Source organism: Eulemur rufifrons, chromosome 7, assembly GCF_041146395.1.
Source record: "Eulemur rufifrons isolate Redbay chromosome 7, OSU_ERuf_1, whole genome shotgun sequence".
Lineage (NCBI taxonomy): Eukaryota > Metazoa > Chordata > Mammalia > Primates > Lemuridae > Eulemur > Eulemur rufifrons.
This window is the reverse complement of record NC_090989.1, coordinates 12,361,131-12,374,511: the sequence shown is the minus strand read 5'-3', so window position 1 is coordinate 12,374,511 and position 13,381 is coordinate 12,361,131. Positions and strand designations below refer to the sequence as shown.

At 40.0% G+C, this 13,381-nt stretch overlaps 1 protein-coding gene across 1 annotated transcript; it reads right to left on the bottom strand.

Annotated features, from left to right (window-relative positions):
- Positions 1 to 3,120: 3,120 nt before the first annotated feature.
- MIS18A (MIS18 kinetochore protein A) lies at positions 3,121 to 12,014 on the bottom strand. The gene is made up of 5 exons (XM_069472350.1): positions 11,684 to 12,014; positions 8,421 to 8,487; positions 7,287 to 7,409; positions 3,900 to 3,996; positions 3,121 to 3,295 (listed from the first exon to the last, which is right to left on the bottom strand). The coding sequence occupies exons 1-5, from the start codon at positions 12,012 to 12,014 to the stop codon at positions 3,215 to 3,217; spliced, it is 699 nt and encodes a 232-aa protein (XP_069328451.1). The 3' UTR covers positions 3,121 to 3,214.
- Between the last annotated feature and the right edge of the window lie 1,367 nt (positions 12,015 to 13,381).

Here is a 13,381-nt window from a genome sequence, read left to right as displayed (position 1 = left end):
TATAAAAAAGACTAGAAGGATATGCCCAAAATGTGAATAGTAATCATCTATTAGTTGTGAGATCGTGTGTAGGTTTTACTTTCTTCTTTGTCCTTTTTCTATTTTTCAAATTTTCTGCAATGTTTGTTATAACTGGAAAAAAATCCAATAAATGTTACATATTTTAGAGGAAAAAAATACAGCATTTCAGATTCTTTTATGTCCAAAGAATCTTATGGGTAGACTGGTTAGAAAATCGAATCAGATCAATTCTATTTAAATAAGGCTAAATCTTTGTCATTTATTTTTGTGATGTCTTACTGTTTTAAAAGTATCGTCAAATGCGTAATCTAATTTGCTCATACTTGAATGCAGGGGGGTTATTATAGCCTCATTTTGCAGAAGAGAAAACAGAGACTAGAAACAATTTAATGATTCAGCCCTGCTGGCATGGCTAGTAAAGCCTCTAAACTGGGACTTTCTCCTGGGTTCCCAGTGCCACCCCTGAGACCTTCCCTCAAAAACAAGCTAAGGGAAGTTCGTTCATGGCTCCTTTGTTCAAGTTCCTACTGCACATCTAGACCTGATTCTGCAAGGGGTCACTCTCCTTGTCTTGCCCATTTTAAATGCCCAGAGCTTAGTCTAGAGACTAGAATCATCTAGGCAGGGCACACGCCGTCCAGGCACCAACACCACAGAAAGCAACAGCTACAGTGGACTCTTTAGCTTGAAGATGATGAACATGACTGGAGAATTTGCTGAGAACGACAGAACCCACAATCTGGCTCGAAAACTATGTACGATGTTTTCTACACACCTATTTACAACAATCTTTAAAGGACACATAACAGGTTCTGGTATGTTTCCATATCTTCTCCTAATGAAATGGGGAACACCCTTTATGGGAATGGCTGAAAGAACAATTTCTGGTAGCTGCTGTGTGAAGACTTTGTTGGGTCCTCTGTGATCTGGGCTAGTGTCTGTCTCCTGCTTCTGGATCCGCACTCCTGCTTACTGGCAGTGCTTTACCAGGCCTCATTCACCAGAAACAGCAGCACATTGGGTTTTTCAATTATAAGTGACAAAGTAAGAACTTGTTGCCTCAAATAGCAGGTTTTAGTGGATATACAGGACAAGCTGAAAAACAAAAACAGAACAACCCCCAGCATTCTGACAAGACCTCATGCACAGCAAGAAAAGCCAGGCCACCAGGTGTCAGGGAAGCAGGAGGCCCCAGGAGGGAGTGGCCTGTAGGGGAGATAGGCCCCTCTCCTGTGTCACCGTACAACACGAAGAAAGAACACAGTCCCACCTGGACCCCTCACAGTGGGCAGTCTGGGAGCCTCAGGGAGCCTTTGCCCACCGCAGTGGCAAGGCCACTCCTTCACGGACACCACAGGCAGAGGCCAACGTGAGGACTTAAGAGACACAATGTTTCCTGGGACTCTTAGCTGCCTCAGTGGAGACCACGTGATACAAATGTGTGTATGCTGGTTTCCATCTACACCCCAGGGGTGGTTAGTTAACCTCATCTGAAGTACCCTAACTGGAATGCAAGTGCGGGGATGGAAAGCTAATCAAAGGCCACTCTAGAGGAAGCCACTAAAGCATCTGAGCTACACTTATCTTTTGATTCCCAACAGAGGCTTAGTTAATTAGCACCACGGGCATTAGAAATTACTTTTCATTGGTAAAATGAATTTTCAAGAAATGTGGATTGTGCAAATATCACACAGCCCCTCTTGGCCTAGCATGAACAGAGCATAAGGACTCAGGGGGCCAAACTGCCTACAGCTTTGAAATGGTACCTGAAAATGACTGTTGGAGTATTCTTTAACCTGCATAACCAGAGAGTTGGTTGAATCTTGTGGCTAAAATACTCTCCCTTCTGTTCTGAATAAATTTTTACACAAGGTGCCACCAAAGCACCTAAGAGGACAGACACCTGGGATTTCATCAAATTTATCAAGGCAGGATGACTGCCTTGTTGCCAGTGGGTGTTGACACTTGCTTTCGCAGTACCATAGTCTATCTCTTAGCAAGTTTGTGAGAGAGGAAACTTAGAGGGCTCACTCATTTTTAATTAGTAGAAGTTGTCAACAATCTATCGAAAAGAACTTGCCAGGTACACCTGTCGTCTCAACTGCTCAGGAGGCTAGAAGGGAGGATCACTTGAACCCAGGAGTTTAAGACCAGCCTGGGCAACATATCCAGACCCCATCTTTAAAAAAAAAAGTTTGTAATTAAAAAAATAAATTTTAAAAAAGAACTCAATAATCATAATGATCAAGTCAATTTGACTTAGGATTTTTTGCTCTGATAACTTTACTGTCCTCAGAAACAATTAGGGAAACCCTGAGCAAAAGCGAAGTGACTCACCATATGCACCGAGTACTGCCACTTAACTTCATTTGTACCTAGAAACAGAAAGGGGCCTGGGGAAATCTGGGGTTACCTTTTATTCCTTACATTGTCTTACTTACATTCACAGTGCCATGCTCAGTAATGTGTACATTTCATGGTACCAGGACTTCTGAACTCAGTTTAATACCACAATTCAGTTTAAAAATCAACCTTAAAGCACTTTAATCTTTATTCTACTCCTGATTATAAAAATTATACATACACTATAAAAGTCTTACATTATAGAAAACTGAAAAATTAAAAATTCCCCCAGAATCCCACCGTCAGAGGGAATCCCATCCCTTCTACTCTTTGATAAGTATTCTTCCAGATTTTTAAAGCATACAGCAGTAACTAAACAGGATAAAGTGGAATCCCACTGTACATATGTGCTATTCTGTTCTTGTGCATGTTTTCAAATAGTTCTGACAAATAACTCAACTGATCAGTTTCTCCAAAGAGCTGCATTATGCATTTCATTTTCAGAGAAGATTCAACCACACTACAGGTAGAAAAACCTGTAAGATTTTCTTATCATTCATATTAAATATTGTCCCAAGTATTAAGGGTAAATTAAAGTTCTTAAAAAATAGGAAAGGAAGAATAATGAACTTGATACAGAGGAGAAAACAGTGCAGAAAATTATCCCACTTTCTTATCAAAATAAAAACTCCTAATTCCAATTCCAGAAGTACCACAAAATGGCTTTAAAATTGGGATTTGGGAAACAATCACCTCTTTACCATAAAATATAGCTATAAAAGTAATGTACAATTCTTCTCTTTTAACAAATAAGGGTAGAAGGGACACGGCAGAGTGAGGGACACAGAGTTCAGTTTTTGTAACTGGTAAAGGGCAATTTTGATTCAACCTCCCACAGCTGCATTTGTAATGCTTTCAAGACATCTTCCATCTGTTGAATTAAAATAAACACATGAATATGATTAAAAATTATACATGGTTAAACATGAAAATACACATTGTTAATGCAATTTTGAACATTTCATGCATTACACATATTTATTCAGTGTCTAATATAACTATTTAGAGGCATAAACTAAATTTTATTAAACAAGACATAATTCTAATGACAGTAGTTCTCAACCTATAATCTATGGCTCCTTTATACACTCATCACCATCTTGCCTATCTGGCCATGAAAAGATGCTAACATTCAACAATAAAGCTGTTTGTACCACAAGAACCCAATCAAATAAAATATTGATTTGAGCCAAAGATATATTTCTAATTTAACAGTTTTAGAACATATACTGTTTTGATTTCGGCATGAAATGCCTTCCTTATTATTTTGTTGATAAAGCTTTAGCTTAATTTATAGTCTGGTTCCCAAAAATATCAACTTTCCTAACAACTAAAATAAAATAAGCACTCTCTTACTGTGCAAGTGCTAAGATCAAAACAGATGACATGATGAGAATTATTGTTTGTGGAGTAGCCCTTGATCATTGGCAAGAAGTTGCTCGTACAAAGACATAAAAGGTACAGAATAAAATTACCTGTTTTAAAGACTTTTCTATTTCAACTCTGCTTTCAAGATTAAAAAGCTCTTTATCTTCTGGCACAATTTGCTTTTCAGAAGACCCTAAAATATAACTAAAGTACAGTACAAAGTAAAAATATGAACTGAGCATGGTATCCCAGCTACATGGGAGGCTAAGGCGGAAAGAGTGCTGGAGCTCAGGAGTTCGAGGCCAGCCTGGGCAACATAGTGAGACCCACATCTCAAACAAAAACAAAGTTAAAATATGAAAAAGGAACAAATAAAAAATTTATGTCAGTTAATAATACTAAAACTCTATGTATATTACACTGCATGTTAGTAACAAGCAAACAAGTAAAACCCCTATTCTTGTGAATAGCAACCTACCTAGGAAGCTGGACTATATGATATCTATCATGCCTTTCTCCTTAACAGCTTTGACCAGATATTTCTACATATTAATCTTTAAGTATTTCATTATTGGAATAAACTTGCTCTGTAGTAAGCTGGATGGCAAAATATTTTCACTCACAGTTCAAAATTCTAAGGGCAAGTTTAAAGATCCTGCAAAGTCATTGCTTTCTTGCTTTATATAACTTTTTGGAAATGTGTGTTTTCAAATTTGACTTTTAATAGTAATTTGGACATAGGAAAGACCATGTGAAGACACAGGGAGAAAACCATCTGGAAGACGAGGTGAGAGGGCTCAGGAGAAATCAATCCTATCTACACTTTGATCTTAGACTTCCAGCCTCTAAAACCATGAGACAATAAATTTCTGTTGTTAAAATAGAAATAAATAATTTGTGAAGTCAACTCTTGATTACCTAAATTTGGCCAACTTCAACAGTTATCCCCCAAGTTATGCTTTGCTTGATTCTTTACAGTTTATGAGATGCTATAATTTAGAAAAGTACTGAATAGCAGGAAAACTAACTTGGCAACAGGATGAAAACAGGCGCAGTGCTGGTAACTAAATAAATCTAAACAGCAAGGAAGAAAATGCCAGTGTTTCTCAAAAGAAAAATGGTTCATTTGCATTTCTTTAGTAGAAGTTTTTTGTCACATGCAGCAACTTCAGTACATCACTTCTTTTGTCAAATAAGAATAGTCTTCTCTTGGAAACCCTATGGGTTATATTCCTAAAAAACAGCACAGTAGGCAAAATTGCAGAAGGCAATTAACATCCTATTTAGAAAGAGAGAGAGAGAGAGAAAGAGAGAGAGATAAGGTAGAAAAATTAAATGCCATTGAGTAATTTATAAAACTGTAAATAAACGTTATAAAGAGCATATACTTCTAAAACAAAACCAGATTTCTTGGCATTAAAATCCTTCCCCAAGAGCCAACTTTTACCCTAAATTCAACTGTTCAGGAAAAATAGCTTCAATACTATGATCCTTGGGCAAAACTCTTCCATGAGTTTTCTTGTATAAAAATAACATTAGTTTTAAAAGTTTTGTACCAACTCTACTGTATTAAGATTTCATGTTGTTTATAGTCGTATTCTCCCTTACTTAATTTCCACAAACCTTGGTAAAATTCTCACAGAGATAAACAGAGGATTTGTTTGGGCCTTGGTCTTCTTTCATATATTAAGACCAAAATAGATTATCTCTCCAGACAAACCTACACGCTTTATAACAGGGAACAGTATTTGTTACATTATTCTTTTGTGTAAGGGCTATATAAAGTTTGCAGATTATAGAATTTTGATCTAGGCCGGGTAGCGGTGGCTCACACCTATAATCCTGGCACTTTTGGGAGGACAAGGTGGGAGGATTGCTTGAGGTAAGGAGTTCCGGACTAGCCTGAGTGAGAGCAAGACCTGATCTCTACAAAAAATAGAAAAAGTTAGCTGGGTGTGATGGCGCATGCCTGTAGTCCCAGCTACTGGGAGGCTGAGATAGGAGGATCGCTTGAGCCCAGGAGTTTGAGGTTGCAGTGAGCTTTGATCATGCTACTGCACCCTACTCAGGTGACAGAGCAAGTCTCTGTCTCAAAAAAAAAAAAAAAAAAAAAAAAAATTGATCTAAACTTGTCTAGCTTCCAAAAAGGTGGCAAAACTACTGTTACCAAGGAACAATTCAATCAAGGAATAATTAGAACAGTAAAAAGAATACTGTTTTAAATTTTTTGAAGAGAAAAAAAATCTAAGATATTCAACAGGAGTGATAAAATATCTTGAATAATGAAGTCTAGGCACTTTCTTTCCTTCTTAAATTGTTCTTTCCTGATATGTAAGATTTCTTAGGCATCCTTGAAGTACTGAGGGTTACATCTTTTCCAGGGTAAGTGAAAATGCACTGGGGTCAACTGATTTATTTTTGTGCTTTCTTTAAAGGCCAATGAATTGGGAGACCATTAAGATATCTGCAGCCAGGTGCAGTGGCTCATGCCTGTAATCCCAGCACTTTGAAAGGCCAAGACAGGAAGATTAATTAAGGCCAGGAGTTTGAGACCAGCATGAGCAACATAGAGAGACCCTATCTCTACAAAAAAATTTTTAAAAATTAGCCAGGAGTGGTGGTGCATACCTGTAGTCCTAGCTACTTGGAAGGCTGAGGCAAGAAGATTGCTTGACCTAGGAGTTTGAAACTGCAGTGAGTGGTGATCAAGCCACTGCCCTCCAGTCTGGACAACAGAGCAAAACCCTCTCTCAAAAAAAAATGTCTGAAATTCTATAACTGATGTCTGTCCTCAGCCCCTAATTCACAGTTTCCTAACACTTTTTAGAAATCTTAGAGAGCGAAGGCTTTTCCTTGCATTTCTCAAAAAAAGCAGACAATTCTTTACTATAGGAAATAGTTGGGCTTTGTATTTCTGCTTTTCCAGAAAACCAAAGGGACTTCTTTCCTAACCATTTTGAAATTTCTATTTCTTCATGATATCCAAGGAGGCTAAAAACTGGGGGAAGAGGCCAGGCTTGGTGGCTCAAGCCTGTAATCTTAGCACTCTGGGAGGCGGAGCAGGAGCACTGCTTGAGGCCAGGAGTTCTGAGACCAGCCTGAGCAAGAGCAAAACTCTGTCTCTACAAAAAGATAGGAAAAACAAAACAAAACAAAAACCCTGGGGGAAGAAAATTGGACTATATATATTGATCCATACAATTGCTTCAAAACAATCCTATTAAACTACATTTAATTTTTAAAAACAACTGAATATATTTTTTCTCCAAAAAAAATTTTCAGTGTTTTCTGCTACAATTTAGAGTGTCTGACTTTTCTAATAACAAATAAATCACATCAAAGCAAAAAAATCAGACTTTATTGTCAGAAATTATTACTTGAAAATATATTTTAACCAGTGTTGATTTAGTTCTGATGTTTTCATGCCAATTTCTTTGTAAACTTAACTTTCTGAGACATCAGCTGTCAGGTAATCATTTATATCTCAAACTTACCTTTCAATGGCTTCAACACTGAGGCAAAACAAGTCCCTCTTATAATCAAGATTCTTGGGAGTGCATTTATATATATAGCCAAGATTCAGTGAGCACCCGGTGCAGTACAAAGTCTCAAGAATGCTGCAATAAAGAAATGTCATCGCTTTAGAAAAGAAAGTAGCAACTCATTATGATAAAAATCCCATTGTTAAAATTCACAAACACTTAAGTTTCTCAAGTATGTTATTCTGACCATATTAAGTTATATATACAAGATAGGAAAAAAATGATAGTAAGATATTTGCAATGCAAATGTAACGACAGTCATCTCCAGGCCACAATGCCTTAAGCATAAATGACAAGAAACATAAAAAAGCGATAAGAGAGGATACTGAGGTGGTGTTTTTCTAGAATATAAACTCCTCAATCTGGCATTAAGATTTGCAACTATGAGATAAGTGTTAAAGACTATGAGGTAAGTGTTAAAGACAGTCTAAAGATAACTACAATGAAACACATGCTATTAGTTCTAGCTGAAATCTTATTGCCTGGCTGGTTCTCAGCCTGATGTCTGATCTCTCACTATTAAAAGATTTGTAGGGCCTGGGACTGCTAGAGCTCCTGTGTTGTTTGCTTCTGATCACAAGCAGCCTAGTCTGTTTACCCCAATAGGGGTGTGTGTGGGGGGGGTGTATGTGTGTGTGATATTAGCATTTTATGTGTGCCATGTCTGTTTACCCCAATGGGGGTATGTGTATGTGTGTGTCTGTGATATTAGCATTTTATGTGTGCCATGATATGAAAAAAGTGGGTAGCACTGGTCTAAGGCACCATTTGACTCTGAGAGTTTATGATACAGATATTTTCTTTTTCTACTTTTATTTTCAATTTTCTTCAGCACCAAGCCCAAAGACCCAAAATGAGAGTGTCAGAATATGTTTTTATAAATCTAGAAACACTAATATCTCAAAATCTAAGGGTGACCACAACCGCTCAAGAATTGATATATGTGAATGACTGATTTTATACTGATTACCATGAAAACAGCTTTATTCTAAGTAACCTTACTGGTAATGATCTTTTAAGGAGTTTTACTTGAAAAATAAACATTTTCTCTAATGTACATACTCACATAGATAAAACCTTACTCACCAACCGTTTTCCTTTTCACGTTTGGATAGCTTCTGTTCCTTATCCACAGAAACATTACAGGAAACACCTAGAAAGAGAGAACAATAATGTATTAATGTGGTTTGTAAATACACATGCAGACATCTACAGAATTTCTAGTCCAACTTTTATTTTAGAATTCAGAGGACCAGAGAAAACAAAAGCCCAAAGTCAGCCTCTCTCTCTCTCTCTCTCTCTCTCTCTCTCACACACACACACACACACACACACACAAAGGTGGTTCAAAATTAAATATTCTGGGGTCTTCTGGAAAAAGATGGCAAAGCAAGAGTTATTTCCTTCCTTTCCCTGAAAACCACTGACGTTAAAAAAAATGAATAAGGAGAAAATTCAATCAATAGTGGAACGTGGAACCATTAGAACCTCAATTCACAGACTGCAAACAGTTTCTGTCAGATAGTGAAACTGGGATCAAGGCCGGGTGCGGTGGCTCATGCCTGTAATCCTAGCACTCTGGGAGGCTGAGGTGAGAACATTGCTTGAGGTCAGGGGTTTGAGACCAGCCTGAACAAGAGTGAAACCTCGTCTCTAGTAAAAACAGAAAAAAATCAGCTGGGCATAATGGTGAGCACCTGAGCCCAGGAGTTTGAGGTTGCTGTGAGCTACGCTGACGCCACAGCACTCCCAAGAATTGCACATGCTGCCAAGTGGGCATACAAACAGGAAAACATTTTCAACCACTCAAACTTGTTTCCTTGGGATGAAGGAACCATTGATGATTAACCAAACAAACTCAGGAATGTGAAAGCCATTAAGAGGCTTTCTTATATTAATAAGGTACTGAAATCAAGTAATGAATCCATATAAACATTATATTAAGGCCATGTTACGGCTACAGAACAGAACGTAAATGTTATAAACCTTGACAAAGTAAAAATAATCAAACCAACTCAAATTAGGTAAGGAGGGAATGAAAAAGAATCCAAGAGCTCATTTCTTTGTCTTGATTGGGGGAGGTGTTAAATCGTTAAATCAGATTATCTAAAGCTAACAAATCGAGGTATTTATAGTTTTTAAAATTTAAACACCACTGATATAAAAAAACCAAATAACAGAAATAATAGTATTTCTCCATGTAAAGCAAAACAAAGAAAAGAGCCCACATGGCAAAAGATAGAAAAGCTATAAAAACAGACTACAAATAAAATGAAAGATGTAATACCAAACATGTTATTTCTTAAAAAGCTGTAAGCAGGCTGAGCGCGGTGGCTCACGCCTGTAATCCTAGCACTCTTGGGAGGCCGAGGTGGGTGGATCGCTCAAGGTCAGGAGTTCGAGACCAACCTGAGCAAGAGCGAGACCCCCCCGTCTCTACTAAAAATAGAAAGAAATTTTCTGGCCAACTAAATATATATAGGAAAAAATTAGCCGGGCATGGTGGCGCATGCCTGTAGTCCCAGCTACTCGGGAGGCTGAGGCAGTAGGATCGCTTGAGCCCAGGAGTTTGAGGTTGCTGTGAGCTAGGCTGACGCCATGGCACTCACTCTAGCCCGGGCAACAAAGCAAGACTTTGTCTCAAAAAAAAAAGCTGTAAGCAAAATAAACTCACTTACTCAAAGAAAGAAATTCTACGGTATCAAAAATCTCAACCCAAATATATGCTATTCTAATGGTGGCAAGGCTGGAAACAACCTAAACCTCTATCAATAGGGACAGACTGGGTGGATCAACAGCACCTCCATTAGAGAAATCTCATAAGTAGCATTTGCTATGCATTCTGAGTACATGACACACACTAACTCATTTAATTCCCACAACTACCCCATGTGAATATTATTCCCATTTTACAGAGGAGGAGAGGCACAAATAGGTTATGTGGCTTACCCAAAGATACACAGCTAGTAAGTGGCAATCTCAGCAAGGGTACACCAAGCAGCTGCCAAAAAAGTGAAGTATATCTACATACACTAATATGGAAAAATATTCAGTACACGTGGAATAAAAAAAGGTTGCTTAACAATATGAATAATATAATCTCAGGTGTGTTGTTAAAAATTTACATGTTTAAATATGTTCACACATGCATGGAACATACCTGTGACTATAAAAGAGAATAAGGCATGTGTAATTCTGGGACTATGATAGTGTGTGGGTCAAGGGATAAGTCCTTTTTACTTTTACACCCCTCTGCAGGGTTTGATTTTAATGGGCGCAAAGGGTTACTCTCAACAAATCACTACAGGAAATGTATGTTATTGGCTTATGTTTAACCACTGTAAATGGATTCAGCGATAATAGTTCATAAACCGATGTATCCTTATGGAAAACAACAAGTCCCAGAAAGTTCCAGTCCACTAGTGGACACCGGTATGCCCCTTTACTCCCAATATTACACTCAGAAAGGAAAATACTCCACAAATGTCAATAAGCTGGTGGAGAATTTCTGCCATCGAAACATTTACAGAATTCAAACAGCAAAAACGTCACCTTGAAAACCACAATCCAAAAACAACAGCCTAATATTACACCACTTCAGAAAAATGTATGTGAACCACTTTACCGCTAAATAAATACTGTGAAAACAACAAAATGAGGGAACGTTGGGAAAACAGAGAGGTAACTGGTAGAACCAGGATTAACAGCTAGAACTCCGGCCTTCTTCTTAACTCTTTTACTATGTCCTCCTGCCTCTCCAAATTTGATGGGGTAGTTGGTGCTTTTATTGCAAGTTACTGGCAACTCTGTAACACTTGAGACTGTAAAGGCATCCACTGATAGAACCAGTAAGATCTGAGAAATCAATCTTGACAACCCCTCCCAGGAAGCAGGCAGATGGAAAATTTAATTTCTTAAATAAACCATTAAAAATATTATTCACTAATTAACAGCCCACTCATTTCTGTAAGGATTAATAGTACTGGCTACATCATAAATGCTTACAATCTAATGGCCCCCCCCTTTTTTTTAGGGTCTTTTTAAAAAAGTATTGCCATTTGTTTTTAACTAATGCTCACAATGATGCTGATTCAATCGCTACTCTTTTGGGATGGGGGACCCCAGAAAAAGACATGTCACTCGTGAGCCCAAGTGCAGGGTGACCCTTCTCCTCGTTTGCTGAGACAGCGAACACTCTCAAGATTTTTCTGCTTTTAAAGTTCCTGGGCAGCGCCAAGGAGCCCTCTCCATCTAGGACCGCCCAGGTGAGGCACACCTGGGGAGGCGATCCCAACCTCGGCCCCCACCCCACCCCACCCCCTCCCCGGCCCGGCCCGGCCCAAACTGACAGCGCAGCAGGATGCAGTTGGTGTCCTCCTGGCTGGTCACCCAGCTCAACGAGTCGCCCAGCGGCCGCCGGCAGCCAGAGCACAGAAACACCAGCGGCCTCTCCTCTGCCACCGCCGCCTCCTCGAGCCGCGCCTTCTCCGTGTTGCCCACCGACGCGTCCCCGTTTGTGGAGTTCCACATGCTCGCCCATTTCTGTAGCAGCTGGTGGCGGCTCGAGTCTTCGGAGAGCCGCTTGCCCAACAGCAAGGAGTCACTCCACTTGCCCTTATCGCCACATGTACAGCCGGTAGAAGAGCCTCCACAACAATCCCGCGGCCAAGCGCCCGCCATCACCTACAAATCTCTCGCGCCCCAGAGCGCCACGGGAAAAATTCCTCTGCGCATGCGCGGGGCGGGGCGAGTTGACGGAGGCCTAGAAAGACGAAGGCCTGAGGGAGGCGGGGCGGTGAGCAGCCTCTAGTGCGCATGCTCGCGGTTGGGCAAGAGCAAGGCTGGGCCTGGTAGTCACTGCGCCTGCGTCAGATTTTCCACCCTAAGAAAAGTGAAGATGCTAGAGATCGCTTACCTTGTCCGCTTAAGGCGGTTATTCACACCCTCACCGGGGAGACACGACGTCGTAGAGAAAGTTACGGGCTCTAAATAAATTACTAGCTCCTCACCAAGACCTTCATCATGGTTAGTAACAGCGAATATGCCGCCGCACGGTGCCCAGGGAGCGGAGTTGGGAGCACACTCCCGCTTTCTGTGGCCTCTTCCCGCCGTGAGATGCTGCAGCCCCTCAGACTTTAGGTTGTCTAAGAATCTGGGGGGGCTGGTTCAACAAAGCTTGCTGGGCCCCACCTTCAGATTCTGGTTCAGTAGGTAGAGGCTTAGCCCGAGAATTTGCATTTCTGACAAAATCTCGGGCGGGCGTGTGGACGTCGTAAGCTTTGGCAACTCCACTTTAAAAAAAAAAAAAAAAGTTTGTGTGTGTGTGTGTGTGAATTGACAAGCTATAGTTGTGTATAGGCAGCCTCACTTTTGATTATTTGTTTGCTTCTGGGGGCCAAGTTTCCTTGAGGTGGAGAAAGCAGGGGTTGTTGGAAGCCCCCTCATCTCACGTTCCTTCGGCATTGTTACTGTTGGAACGAGACCCACTGCTAATGGCAGGGGGGAACCAAACTCTGTAAAATAACGAAGTTTATTCTGAGCCGAATTAGTGTGACTGCAGCCTGGGGAGCCCCACCCAAGAATCCTTGAGTAAGTGCTCCCGAGGGGGTGGAGTTAAAGTTTGGTTTTATACATTTTAGGGTGACAGAAATTGTAGGTAAAATCATAAATCAATACATGGACGGTGTGGTTGGTTTGGCCAGAAAAGGCAGTACATCTTGAAGGGGAGGAGGGGGGCTTACAGGTTAGGTGGATTCAAAGATTCTTTGATTGGTAATTGGTTAAAGAAAAAAAGATTTGTCTAAAGGCTTAGAATGTTTTCAGATAAGGAAGTCTGCTAATCAGAGAGCAAACCACAACATACTGACTCGGTGATCTGTGAAGCAAATTGATGGCCTGTAGGCGTGACTTAATGTTTGCCTTGCATGGCCTTCGGTCCTGTTAATAATTTAGTGTCTTATTGTCACAAGAGTCTGTTTTATCGGTCTTATGATCTCTGTTTTAGCATTAATGCTGGTCAATCCATGTATCCAAACTCCAAAAAGAAG